The sequence below is a fragment of the Jatropha curcas genome, chromosome 6, assembly GCF_041381405.1.
Source record: "Jatropha curcas cultivar XTBG-Jc1 chromosome 6, XTBG_Jcur_1.0, whole genome shotgun sequence".
NCBI lineage: Eukaryota > Viridiplantae > Streptophyta > Magnoliopsida > Malpighiales > Euphorbiaceae > Jatropha > Jatropha curcas.
The window spans coordinates 5124874-5139998 of record NC_143156.1 but is presented as its reverse complement, the minus strand read 5'-3'; the positions used below and the strand labels follow the sequence as shown (position 1 = coordinate 5139998).

Sequence of the window (15125 nt, the reverse complement as noted above, 5' to 3'; positions counted from 1 at the left end):
GTGCAATTGATCAACTCCCATATTACATGAAAGATCTCTACAAGACCTTTTTGGATCTTTTTGAGGAAACAAGTAATATTGTGTGCAAAGAAGGAAGGTCCTATTGTGCCTATTATACGAAGGAGGCAGTAAGATTTGTTTAGGCTTTGTTTTAATTAATTAATTATTGAAATTTTAAAACTAATATGTTATATCTTTGCTGATAGATAGCCTGATCTTTGTATTTTTTAACTATTTTAATTAGTTTAAAGAATTATTGAGAGCCTACCGGATGGAGGCAAAATGGTCTAATGATGGAAGTGTGCCAACATTTGGGGAGTATTTGCACAATGGTGCAACCTCAAGCAGCTATGGAGTAGTTGCAGCAGTATGTTTCGTTGGGATGGGAAAATTTGCAGGCATCAAGGAATATGAGTGGCTAAAAGCTAACCCAAAAATTGCTAATGCTGTCAAGATAATTGGTCGTTTGTTGAACGATATAGTATCCCATGAGGTATGTTCTCATACTACTATAAATTTTGTTAAATGCATATGCAGTATCCGATGCAACCGCAATGCCATTAAAAAGAGAAGAGGGTTCCAACCCAAGACTTCTGCTTTTTTTTTTTTTTTTTTTTTTTTCCCTAATAACTTCAATCACTTGCCCGCTCTATATTTTTACTTAAGGTTTTACCTTTAATGTACATATCGTTAACTTTGCCCCTGATCCAAATAGGTTTGTATATTTACATAATCCCTAATTACTTGTGTATTTATTATTTGAAGGATGAGCAAAAGAGGGGAGACTGTGCTTCAAGTGTAGAGTGTTACAAAAAGGAATATGGTGTTACAGAAGAAATGGCAGTTGAAGAGATATTGAAAATTTGTCGAAATGCATGGAAAGACATTAATGAAGAATGCATGAGACCAAAATCTACTCCAAGGCCTATCCTTGAATGTCTCGTCAACATTGCTCGCATTACAGAGGTTGCTTCTACGTTTGATGATGGATATACTAACCCATCAAATCTATAAGACAAAGTTATTTCACTCTTTTTTGAGCCACTTGCCTTGTCAAAATGAGAAGTTGAAACCCGCTTTTTAAATTTTAATATATTAATGAAGAATGCATGAGACCAACTTCTGTTTCAAGGCCTATCCTTGAATGTCTGCTCAACCTTGGTCGCGTTTCAGAGCTTGTTTATAAGTTTGATAATGCATATACTAACCCATCAAGTATCAAAGACAAAGTCATCTCACTCTATCTTGAGCCCCTTGCCCTGTCAAAATGAGAAGTTGAAACCCGCTTTTTAAATTTTAATATATATGTATTTTTCCATTTTCATGCATATGATGCACTCAATAATTGTGTAATGGTTTGAGCTCTATTTCTTCTATTAGGCTTGTTAAAATTATGTATTATATTAATTGAATGGGATTATGATTTCAAATCCTGATATCTTGAGCGTTTTATGAATTACAAAAATTTAAGTAACATGAAATATTGTATCATACTTAATCACTTAAATAAAAAAAATTTGTTGTTTGAAGTGTGCTCGTAGTTTTTTTTCTTTTTAGTAGCATTTAGCTATTTGAGTAAAAACGCTAAAATTAAAACCTCATAGGGGCTAACGATCTATAAAACATTATTTTAATCTCTAAAAGCTAGTTTAAAAACTATGTTACCGAATACTATAAAAAGTAGCGTTTAGCATTTTGACAGATCAAGATGCTATAAGCTACTTAAAAAGTTGTTGCCAAATATAGTCATAATAAATTTAGAATTTTGATATTGTTTGGATTAATGGAATTTGGATTTGAAATATAAATAATTTATGTATTTGCCAAATTCCTTCATTTGATTGAGAAAAAAATAGAAGCCAAAATGTATAGAATTGATAAACTTCATCATATGGCCTAAATTCCATCATTTTGGATGATACATGATCTCACTTTATTTAGACGTGAGATTATTACATCAACATTTTGCATATAAAAGACCAAAAACTTAAAAATTGTTATTACAAGCATGATGATATATGAGATTATTACAAAAATAAAAAATAAAACTAATGGTAATATAAAATTGAGTTTAAAGTTTATGGTGCAATAAAGTTCTTTCATTAAACTTCAGGGATTAAATTATGTATTCAGCCTTATAACTTTACGTGTATATTTGAATATTTGTGAATGATATATTTAATATATGATTATGATGCATATAATTTTACTTTGTTGTCAGAAAAATGATTTGAGTATATAATTTTGATTCTAATTTTGGATTATATCTTTTTTTTTTCTAGATAAAAGGAAGAAAAGAACATAAAGCTATCAGAATTTAGGGTGTCCATTCCCCACATATATCATGAAGGAGTAATTAGGGCTGTCATTTTTTATGTACAAGAGAAAGAGATAAAAGGGAAGTTAATAAATATAATATGTTGCTTCTTATTATCTTATGAAACTAAATTTGAACTTAGTAAAAAATTATTGGGAAATCTTAATTTCCACGAATTATTCAAATTTGTATCCATTTAACGGTTCATAAAATATGATTCGTTCTTGTTCACACAATCAAACCATAGTTTTTTTTATATGGACCGTCCAATTGAATTAATCATGAATTAATCTATAGGCTAATCCGCTCTGAATTTATTCTTAGAATCCCTCTAATCAACATTGGTAATGATAAACTGGTCCCTCAATCTCAGTTGTCACTGATTAAATCCCTTATCTTTAATTCAACTATTAAACTCATGATTCTCATGCCAAACCTCATAAATACAAATTAATATAATCAATTTGTCAAAGTCAATGGTTGTGGCTATGGTTTCTATAAATTACCCAGATTGATTTCTAACTATGGATGAATTAGAAACACTTGTAGTACCTTTATCTTCCTCTTCAAAGCGAGAAAAAAGAAAAAAAAAAAAAAACCCATTTACAACCAAACATTCAGCAAAATGTGTCTCCTTTTGTGGGGATATAATAGCTTTGAGGGCTTCTTTCTTTCTTTTCTTCTACTACTCTACTTTTGTCTTTTCCTTTTTTTCTTCTTTCTTTCTTTCCTTCATCTTCTTCTTCTTTTACTTCTTTGTGCTTTTTTTTTATTATTTTCTTTATTTAATTTAGCTATTAAAATTTAATTAATATAATTTTTTATTATTTTTCTTTATTTAATTTAGCTATTAATTAAGTTAATTAATATAATTATTAAAATAAAATTAGTTTATTAATTTAAAAATCAATAATAAAAATTATGACAAAATACCAATAAATTACCGATAAAATCAATTTATTTTACAAAATATGCGTAAAGTCAACGACAAAATAACAATAAATTTTCAATAAGAAATTTTCATAATTAATTTAACGATAAAATACCGACAAAACAATAACAAAATTAACGATAAAATACCAATAAAATAACGAGAAATAATTTTACTGATAAAACTTATCTATGTTTACAACGACATTAGCAACAAAAGAAAATTAAACTCAAAGACAAAATTGTTGCTAATTTACCGATAAAAATTCTTTTGTTGCTACTTTTTTAGCGACAAGGGTTTACCAATAAAATTTTTTGATGGCAATTTAAAATTGTTTAGTCAACTTTTGTTTTTTTTTTTTTTTTTTTTGAAGGAAAAAATCACTTTGCATTAACTTGAATCATAGAAAGCTAACAAACATTAGGACAAATATATAATCTCAAATTTGGAGATCAGCTGAAGAGTAAGAAGCCCTAACTAAAGTGTGGGCTCCCACGCTAGCAACTTCTAGATTTATATTTTCAACATTAGGACAAATATATAAGACGAAGACGGCTTTGTTTCCTCGGTTTCTTCTTGTGCCATGAAAGCGTTATATAAAAAATATCTTATTGAGAAACAACCACAGCTACTTGGTCTTTGAATAGTAGTTAAAGAAAGCTAACTATTTTTTACTCGTGAATTGATTGAAAAACAATTAAATAATATCTTTATAAGGACAATGCATTAAAGTATCATATTATTTTAAAGGGATACTGAGATATTAACTTGGTTATTTTTTCTATTCATTGAACCTTTAATGAATAGAAATAACACTCGGAACTATACAAAAAGACTCGGATCTGATATCTTTCATTCTTCACATAATTGAAAATTTTACATACGAAAATTTGTAATGTGACACAGGGATAAACTGAGACACGAATATTTTATATATACCTAAGAAGCTAATTTGTTTAAATGAGAATTTTGTAGTTCTGGAGGCAAAAATTCATATGATTTATTATAATTATAATTGCTGAGGCAGATGGTTTTATAAAGTATCTGTAAATTGCAGTTGGAAATTGAAGCATTCTGGTGAGTGTTTTCTTATACCATGCTTGTTGGTTTTGTCAAAGAGTTGTTGTACGTTAGTTCTGTGAAGATCTATCACTTACTAAGAGTAAACAATGAATTATGTTTTTTTTTTTTTTTTTTGGAAGGGAACGATGAATTATGTTATAAGAAATGCATGATGATGCTTAATGTCTATTTCAAACATCCAAACCATATTGTCATGCACCATAAATCTCATAATTTTATTATTCGTTGGCCCAAACATAATACAATATATTCATAACATGGGCTAACAGATTCAGGCAATTTCATAAATGATAAATTAAACATCCCTATTAGTTTATTGATTTCATTCCTACAACTGCAGAGTTTAATATCGAACAGAACAATTGGATTTTGTAAACTCGCAATTACACTAAATATTTCCTTTTCTAGCACTGAAGTGAAGGAAACAGAGCTTTACTTAGGGTTTAGGAGAATCTACTTCGTGAAAGGTAAACAAAAGATATGTGAGTTTATTAATGATTAATATTTATTGCACAACACATGCATTCACGCGGATGTGTAAATATTCTAATCATCCGACTAGTTATACGATCACGTAGACAGTCACGCAAATGATATAACAGCAGCAGTCATAAACATTAACACCTTCACATAATCATATCACGTGGAAATTGGTCTGTGGTGTCATCGAAACCCCTAATGAGCCATCCTCCCACATAGCTCATCCTCTCATGACGTGTGCCCCAGGGAGCCGATCTCCCATACATGGCCGACAGGTCTAATCCTCACTTGACCAGCTCTCTTATTGTTTTTCCATTCTCTCTTTTCTTTTCCATCCCAACAGGAGGCCACCCTGTGGTTTCCATATTATCCATATCGTCTCATCAGGTGCACATGGGAGCGACGATCTCCCCATACCTGGTCCACGGTCAAATTCCACATTTTTCATCATTTCTAGGACCGTCCTCACAAATCCATGGTGACTTACTTCATTCCAATTCCATACAAACAAGGTACAGCAATATCACATCACAATGAATCAAGCATTATAATTAAATGCAAACATATCAAACAATTAAATATCATGATGCAAGTTAAAGAAATCCATACAAACAAGTTAAACAATTAAATAGCATTATAAAGGATTAGTAATTAACAATATATTATAATAATTGATCCTTGAAAAATAAATAAATAGATAAACAATAATAAAATAAATAAATAAATTTATTTTAAATATATTAAGTTAAAGAATTACTTTAAATAAACCTATTAACTTAATTATTAATTATAACTAGCCTAGATTCTATCGAAATTCCGGCAAAACCTCCCCTAAAATTTGACTAAACCACAATTCTCAAAACTCATCCATCGGGCAATCAATCAAACTAAATTCTCATCCTCCTTCAACAGTCAAATCATCATTCAACCATATTTCTCAAAATTAAAACAACCCTCGATATACAATTTTATGTAGTCTTCCAACTTGATACAACACGGTTATCAACCACCTTTGCTTTACATCCACGTAATTAGTTCTTTAGTTAATTACCAAATGAGTAAAGTCCTTTATTAATATATATAATTATAACCAATCTTTATTTCACTAACCTTAGTCAATGCATAAGTATCAACTAATAAAATCCTTGACTAGCCATAAAGAATCAATGTTCCAATTAGACTTCATTGTAAATAACTTACCTTATGAATAACCTAATGCGCACTTGAATATATGCCAATATCAACATTTATAATTATCCACCTTTTTATATACACCAAGTAATCGATCCTAGTTAAATTAAGTTAACAATTGTCTAATTAATTGACTAAGTCTTTCTACGGTTACGCTCTCTGCTATTCAAATAATTTAAATTCTTATTATTTAATTATATTCACTTCTATATTCAACTATTCCAACATAAAGGTCAAAACATCCTAAATGACTTGTATTTCTAATTTCCAGAATTAAGTGTGTTTATCTATCAAGGTTCCCTAGCGGGAATCATATTCAATTAAATTTTTTTTCTAGTTTATTAATTATGTTTCACATATATAGAATTATGTAGCTAAACAGTTCTTCTAATTGTATATTTGGAATCTACATGACAAATCCAATGTTTCGATTCCTTCAATTAACATACCGATCGAAATCGTACGACAATTCACGATCAGCGAGAGGAGAAGAAATTTTTGTCTCTTGGTACCTCACCGGCGGCTGGCCGGCCGGTCGCCGGACCAAAATGCTCGAAATTTCCCCGACTAGCCGCCAGACCAAAATGCTTGAAATCTCCTGGGGACTCCGATTCAATACCGAAATTAAATTTTCAGGTCGTTTCACTTAACGATAAACATCAATTATATCAATGATCTAATTTTTAATTTATGATAAACATTAAATATTTCTTTTGCTTTTTTTATTTAGATATAATTTTAATTTTGATAAGTTAATTTAAGTATTTACATATGTTTGATTTTCTTCCTGGTTGTAAATATTGTTTTTATTTTGCTAGTTTCAATATGAGATGAAAAACGGAAGAATAAAAAAATTTTAATGTATACTTTTTTATTTCTGTCTCAAAAAATAATTTATCGAAATAATCAACCAACAAAGTGTATAAATTTCATATAATTTTACATGACTTATATTTATAATTTATTTTGTAATTTTACTATTTTTCTTGAAATTTTATATTCATATTTTGGTTATAATTTTATTATTTTTCTTGAAATTTGAAACAAATCACAAAAACTACCATAGCAGAAAAACTCAATAAAAGAAAAATTATGAACTTTCAGTGTGTTTCTATGACCCGATACCTGGCCCAACTTCAAACATCTCAAATAAAATGTAGATCGGGCCAACCAATAGTATACCTCATTCATAATATGGGCTACTGATCCATATGTATCTTAGATAAATATTTAGGACATTCATAGCTTAGTACACCTATTAAAACAAGATTAGTGATACATAAAATCCTAAAACTGCGGAATTCAATAATAGCTAGAAATAATGAAACTCTTACATATAACAATACCTAAATTAGATAAATACAAAATTAGAAATTTCCTTCTATAGCACTGCGGGGAAGATTACAGAGCTTCAAACGGACCGGTAGGGATTCTACTTCCTGAAAATTTAAATAAATAAAAAAGAGTGAGTTTTGTAAGTCAATGAATAATAATAAATAATGCATATCATACACATTCACACAAAATTCATCCTAAAATACTGAAGTGAACACACAACCAGTCAAGCATACGACACAACATCAGCACTCACAAGTAATTTCATCTTCAAATAATCAAACAAGTGAAAATTAGCAGTGGCGCCACTGAAAACCCCGACGAGTCGTCCTCTAACATGGCCTGCCCTCTCAAACGTGTGCACCGGGGAGCCAATCCCCATACATGGCTGATCGGTCTAATCCTCACTTGACGAGCCCTCTCCTTTTTTTTTTTTTATACTATCTTTTCTTTTCCATACCAACAGGCGGCCTCTATAGTTTTTCCATATCATATATCATCAAATGCACACGGGAGCGCTGATCCCCCATATATGGTCGGCGGTATCGAAGACTGCCCTCACAAACCCATGGTGACCCAATTCTATACAAACAAGGCACGGCAAATTCACAGCACAAGTAATCAAACAATTCATTCAACGTATTGAACCAAATCAATCCTTAATGCACAACATAAAAGTATAATTATATATTAATATTAACATAATATAATTGTGATATAAATCCATATAATGATATATATTAATAATAATATGATAATATAAAAATGAATATTATTTTATCATTTATAATTAAAAATGAATAATAATATGATCACTATTATTTGGATTCAATTATTGGTATTTTCACTTTATTTTAACTTTAATCATTTGAATTTTTAACTGAAAATTAAATCTATAACCAAATCACTATATTCGTTACTTAATTAGTTTGGTTATACGACTAAGCTTGGATCGACCGTATATATGAATAATTTGTCTTCATTCTACTTTATTTATAATTAAAATCACACTGAATGAAGACCAATTTAATCGGTTTAATTACGCTCAAAAAAGAAATCCAATAAACATACAGGCAAAACAAAATATTTTAAATTAATGGGGGCAAGTCCTTGAAAATATAAGGAAAATAAGTGGAGTTGTTGGATTCAAGTGCCGGCCCCTGTAGAACATGACGCGTTTTTGATAGATAGTAAGTTTTTTTCTGGAGTCTTATGCATGGCCATGGCTTTTTCCTTGTACATAAACACATGGAAAATAAGGAGCAATGGTTGTCTCATCATCTTTGTCATATTTTACTCAAATCAATTATTTTTGGTAAAAATTGAGCTTTTGCTTTTATGGTAAAATTCAGGATGTAAATCGTAAAAAACGATCACGCTGGAATTAGATTATTGAACTGTTAAAACATCCCCCACGGTTGCTGCACTTTGATTGCCTGATGAAGATTCACCAACATTAAATTTGTACCGACAGGAGCATAGATCCAATCTATAATGCTTCTTCTAACCCCATCCTGCCTTCCCGAAGAGAGCACCTGCTTTACCTCAATTAGATTAATGAATTGTTATTTTAAATCAATTGAGTTTCAACGGAACAACGTTTGTCAAAACTGTTAGATACATTGTATTTTGCCATTTTTTTAAATGAAATAGAAAGAATATGACACATTTGCGTGTAATTTTAGAATATATGGACTCTTGAAAGATTAACTAATTGGTACGTGTTATGTACCTAATTTGTGTAAATACCGATAGGTGAATTTTAGATGATAATAATAAATTATCCAAATAATATATATATATATATATATATTAATTTTTATTATTCATCACAGTTTTTCAAATTTGGACTTGGACCGGAGTAATATGAATATGTTAAAAGATCATTACTAATTAATTAACTAAATTTTTACCCTTATAAATTCTTTATGAATTTAATTTAAAAATTTGGAATTCTAGTGGTCTTGAGACCCCTCACTTCACACATAAGTGTAGAGACCAACCAGATCACTTCTGATTGGCTATTAACCTCATTTTAAACATAAATAAACAATCAATTATAATTAAATATAAACACATATGTATTTTCAATTCAACTCTAATGAATTGCTAAGCAAAATTAGTTATTTTTGTATTTGTCAACTCATTTAATCAAAATATTAAAGGGAATAATATTTTATAACTCATTTCCTCAAAATCTAAATATCAGTATAAAATGTTATGTTATCAAACACTATAAATTTTTTAATAAATTGACAAAATTAGAATTGGAATGAGATGTTTTAATAAAAGAGGTTTGGTGCTGCAGCTCAATGATTAAAATTGATCACAATAAGAAGTATATCATTGATTTTGACAAAATTAATTATGATTATATGTGTTTCAAAGCTTTGCAAAATATATCTTTATTATTAGGATAGGAACTTTGGGTCCTATAAATGATTTTTAATTTTATTAATATAATTATACCGAGTGTTTCATAATAATCAACAAAACATAAGTATATAAATTTCATATAATTTTACATGACTTATATTTATTATTTATTTTGTAATTTTTACTATTTTTCTTGAAATTTTATATTCTTATTTTAGTTATAATTTTATTATTTTTCTTGAAATTTGAAAAAAATCAGAAAAACTACCATAGCAGAAAAGCTCAATAAAAGAAAAAATCATGAACTTTCGGTCTGTTTCAATTTTAACTTATTCTTTTTTATTTTTAGTAATCAAACGTATAAACTTTTTGTTCAACTTATTCTGTGATTTTGAACTTGGGCTTTATAGTTTTAGGAATGGGCTTAGGGTTTCAATTATTTAATTTGGTGTTTAGTTAATTATAATCGGATTAATATTATTTTATTTTATGTACTTAATTAAGTAAAAGAAAGAAATAAGGTAATGAAGTGGGTTGTAGTTCAGTAAAGCAAAAGAGCACTCATTAACAATTTTAGAGTACAAAGAAGAAATACTTTCACTTATATGATAAAAAAATATAAATTTTATTTCTTTAAACGACAAAAACAATAAATTAAAGATTTAACCAAAGAATCATGTTGGAAGTTGAAGATTATAAATCGTTTTTTTTTTCTTCTCTTGATTAATTATGTAAGTGAAAGCAATATTTATTTGTTTTGTGTTTAAAAAAATAAAATAAAATCACTTATAGTCATTGATAGATTCACTCTATTAGATTTAAAAATCAAGATAGATATTTTCACTATCATAAAAAAAGAAAAAATAAAGTGATAATAATAAATTTAAAATTTGAAATATATTTTTATAAGAAAAAGAAGCTAAGAAACACAAACTATTACAAGAACTGGCGTATGTAATGCCACGTAAATCATTAGTCAAAAGGGACAAAATGCCGGTCGGAGAGCTATAAAAAATTTATAATTTGAAATATTATAAATTTGAAATATTTTTTAATCAACGATTTATATGTAACAGTATGTTTTCTCCCTTGTCTTTCTTTGTTCTTGTTTTTTCCTTTCCTTTTTTATTTTTATTTTTCTCTAAATTAATTTATAATTTAGGATAAAAGTTGAAATGAATTTTCTACTTTATTTTATTTGAATCGAAAATAAAAATTCAAGAGGAAATTTTAGTGTTGAAGTTGATGATCAATCTCCTTTTATTAAGCAAGACTAAATAGTTAACTTTTGGACTAAAAAGTCTATCGGAGTTCAAAATTTTTGGAATAAATACGTGATTTTATCGAAAAATTAGGAGGAGTTAAAAAATGAAATTTACTATTATCTGGATTCAATTATTGAATTTTTGGATGAAAACTAAATCTATAACCAAATCATATCAGTTTGATTATACAATTAAGCTTTAATTACAAAATAACTAGGATCGACCGTATGTATAATGGGTTTGATTACACTCAAAAAAGAAATCCAATAAACATATAGGCAAAAAAAATATTTTAAATTAAGGGTTAGGCATTTAAATTAATGGGGGCAAGTCCTTTAAAATATAAGGAAAATAAGGATAGAAAAGAGAAATATATAATTATCATTGCATTAATTGTATTTTCTTAAAATTTGTAGAAAAAATAACGCGACAATCTTTTTGGAACAGATGGAATATTTATTAAAGTTATGTAAGAATTTATTATAACTTTACATATAGATTTGAATCGTTATAAATGATATAAGGGTAAATTTGAAAAAATTCATCACAAGTATTTAAAAGAGTGGTAACTCTAAATTTTGAAATTCTAACGATAAAATATAGTCGATTGATTCTATGGTTGAAACGAATAAAGTAATGTCTAGTTTCAATCTTAAAATTATAATAATTAGATAAAAAAATTTATTCATTATTTCTTTATATTTGGCATGTACACTTTTACCTGGAATTTAATTATCAGATAGCAGCCCTTAACTAGGCATGCCTTTTTCTTCACACCTAAACATAATTTCTAAGATTTGCAATTAATAGGTCACAATCTCAGGTCCTTTCTGTCAATTGCTTGTGAGACCAATTAACTATTTGCTGTCTTACAGAATTAGGGCTGCCACTTAAATCAGTGTCCAAGAAGCCAATTTAATATTTGCTTCTCTAATGTCTCATCAAAAATAATGAAAGCAATTTTGTTGTGAAACTCAAGGGAAAATCCAATTTGCTTAGTAAAATTGGAAACTATGATTAATCGAGTACTCTCGCTCCACACATCATATGTAATGAGACCAATCAGATCACACTGATTAACTATTAAGTTTATTTTTAAACATAAATAAACAATTAATTATAATTAAATATAAATACATGTATTTCGATTCAACTCTAACGTATTGATAAGCAAAATTAATTATTTTTGTATTTATCAACTCATTAATCAAAATATTGATATAAAATATTATATTATCAAATATAATAATTTTTTTTATTAAAATATTAATGCTTCGTAAAAACTGTTCCAATAAGGCCTATTTTTTTGATTTTTTTTTGAGAATAAGGCCTAATTTAATTTTAAAATAATAATTAAATGGATAAGACTTGTCTTAAAAATTTTTATAAATTAAACAGCTGTGAGATATAGATAAAATTTGCCTAATCATTGTTGTCAAAGTAAACAGTGGTGAGATATGGTTTCATAATATAATTATACCGTGTGTTTCATAATAATTTCAAAATATATAATATTCAGTCAAAAATTTACGTTTAATGGTCCGAGATATTTGATCGGTTACTAATATTTTGTCCCCAATTCAGATCAAAATGACGAAAATGTATGTTGAGTTAATTATAAATTTAGTATCATAATTTTTTTAAATTTTATTTTTATTTTGGTATCTGAATAGAAAACATTTGCAATTAAATATTCGAATAAATTAAAAATTTTCAATTAAATGTCTGTCAAATTATGTAACAAACTGAAATTATAAACAAGAGATATGAGAATCACTTGATATTTTAAAATATGTTGATTATGCTTTAAGTGGGCATGTCTCTTTCCTCTCTTCTAAAAATCTTACTTTTCATGTTTGAAGAAAAAAAAAAAAAAAAAAAAGGAAACACCAACCCAAATTGTTAATTTTTCATTTTTATTTTTTTATTGATCTGCATCCATGATCCGTAGATTGAAATTGCAGAGAGTATTTACTTGAGAGATTTGAAATTGTTTTTTGTCCTTTCTAATTTTAGCTGTTAATTCTTCGACCATAGATCAATTATTGTTCATTTCATCCAAAGATGCACTTAAATGGCAGTTCAATATTCAGACATTTTTATCACATGTTTAAAATGAGATCTTATAGGAGATATTTCAGTCACAGTCTGTCCATATTAAATATCACAACACCATTGTTAAATAATCATCACAGCCCAATATTCTTAGCCAAACCCATAATTAGTTACTTATACAATAGATCTTATATACTCTCTTGCACAGCAGATATTTAGAATAACAGAGAATTACGGTTTTAAGATGTAGTAGAGAATCATAGATCTCTCAGCTACTTCCATTCATTATTTCTTTTATTCATTGATATTGTTCATTGTTCTGTCAAATTTGCTTAATCCTGTTCAGATCTGACGCGGCATATCCATTTAAAGTCTAATTAACATATTTTAAAATATCAAATGCACCTTATATCTTTTATTTATGATTTAAATTTGCCATATAAGCCGGTACATTTGAAAAATTTTAATGAATTCAAAAATTTAATTGCAAATGTTTTCCTCTGTGATATTAAAATAGAAAACTTGTCTAATCTAAGGTACGTGTCTTCCCATTTTGCTTGTAGATATGGTTTCTATGGTGAGATATGGATAAGACTTGTCTAATCATTGTTGTCAAAGTAAACAATGGTGAGATATGGTTTCTATAATTTAGATTATATTTTAATTTTAACTTTACGCAAGATATACAGGTTTCTCTATTTGTTTTGTGGTGACTCAAGAAAAGAAAAGAAAAGAAAAGAAAAGAAAGTTGTTTTCTTGCTAAATGGCATAAAAAGTTTTAATTATTTGCTTATGTTGTGCTCAATATGCTAAATTCAACATCTTAAATTGAATATCTTTAATTGCACTGGAATATGAATCATACACTAAAAAGGTAGAATCGCTTAAGGAAAAGGTAAGAGACATGTTAGTGGCTTCAACGAAGAATCTAATCCAAAATATTGAACTTATCGGTACGTTACATCATCTTGGTATATCGTATCATTTTAAGATGGAGATCTAAGAGCAATGAAATCATATTTTTTACGTGGTTTCCAAATCATTTTGCTTGTAGATATGGTTTCTATGGTGAGATATGGATAAGATTTGTCTAATCATTGTTGTCAAAGTAAACAATGGTGAGATATGGTTTCTATAATTTAGCTTGATTTCAGTTCTAAGCATAGAAGAACTCGAAACACTTTCAAGACCAAAAACAATAGAGATGCAAGCCCATTTAGAATCAAAACTTGAGCAAAATGTGTATCGTTGTGTGCCTAATTTCTCTCCTACTTTGTGGGGATATAAGAGCTTTGCTTCCTTCTCCTTTTTAAATTCAGTAACCATCTCTTTAGCTTTGATGAGATTATTAGTATTTTACTGTTTTTTGTTTCCTATAAATTATGCGTTTCAAATTACTAGTTAATTATATTTTAATTTTGACTTTACGCAAGATATACAGGTTTTTCTGTTTGTTTTGTGATGACTCAAGAAAAGAAAAGAAAAGAAAGTTGTTTTCTTGCTAAATGGCATAAAAAAGTTTTAATTATTTGCTTATGTTGTGCTCAATATGTTAAATTCAACATCTTAAATTGAATATCTTTAATTGCACAGGAATATGAATCATACACTAAAAAGGTGAATATGAATCATACCCTGAAAAGGTAGAGTCGCTTAAGGAAAAGATAAGAGACATGTCAATGGCTTCAATGAAAAATCTAATCTAAAATATTAAACTTATCAGAACATTACGTCGTTTTAGTGTATCGTATCATTTTGAGATGAAGATCAAAGAGCAATTAAATCATATTTTTTACGTGGTTTCCAAATTTCTTAATGATAATGTATCTTAACATTGTAATTTGTATATGGTGTTTATGAAAAGAATTTCATGTTTGCATCCCATATCATATACCTAAACATAACAACATAACATTAGGCAGAAAGTTACTAATAATATTTTATAATTTTATTTAAATTTTTATTTAACATTTTAAAATAAAAATTAATAGTGTGCAAGGAAACAAGTAATATTGTCAGCAAGGTCGCAGTAATTTTCGTTTAGGCTTTGATTTAATTAATTTCCACAACCAATTAAATTTTAGTAATATTT

At 27.9% G+C, this 15125-nt stretch overlaps 1 protein-coding gene across 1 annotated transcript; it reads left to right on the top strand.

The window, feature by feature from the left end:
* The first annotated feature begins 4 nt into the window (after positions 1–4).
* On the top strand, positions 5–1271 carry LOC149495359 (putative terpene synthase 6). The gene is made up of 4 exons (XM_089723297.1): positions 5–128; positions 245–493; positions 766–966; positions 1176–1271. The coding sequence occupies exons 1-4, from the start codon at positions 27–29 to the stop codon at positions 1269–1271; spliced, it is 648 nt and encodes a 215-aa protein (XP_089579423.1). The 5' UTR covers positions 5–26.
* Positions 1272–15125: the final 13854 nt, after the last annotated feature.

What these genes read in the sequence shown, in the direction of transcription:
- LOC149495359 (XM_089723297.1), top strand. Translation starts at nt 27, where the DNA reads ATGAAAGATCTCTACAAGACCTTTTTGGATCTTTTTGAGGAAACAAGT. An exon ending in CCTATTATACGAAGGAGGCA is followed by an intron (nt 129 to 244) that starts GTAAGATTTGTT and finishes TATTTTAATTAG; the next exon opens with TTTAAAGAATTATTGAGAGC. An exon ending in ACATTGCTCGCATTACAGAG is followed by an intron (nt 967 to 1,175) that starts GTTGCTTCTACG and finishes CGCGTTTCAGAG; the next exon opens with CTTGTTTATAAGTTTGATAA.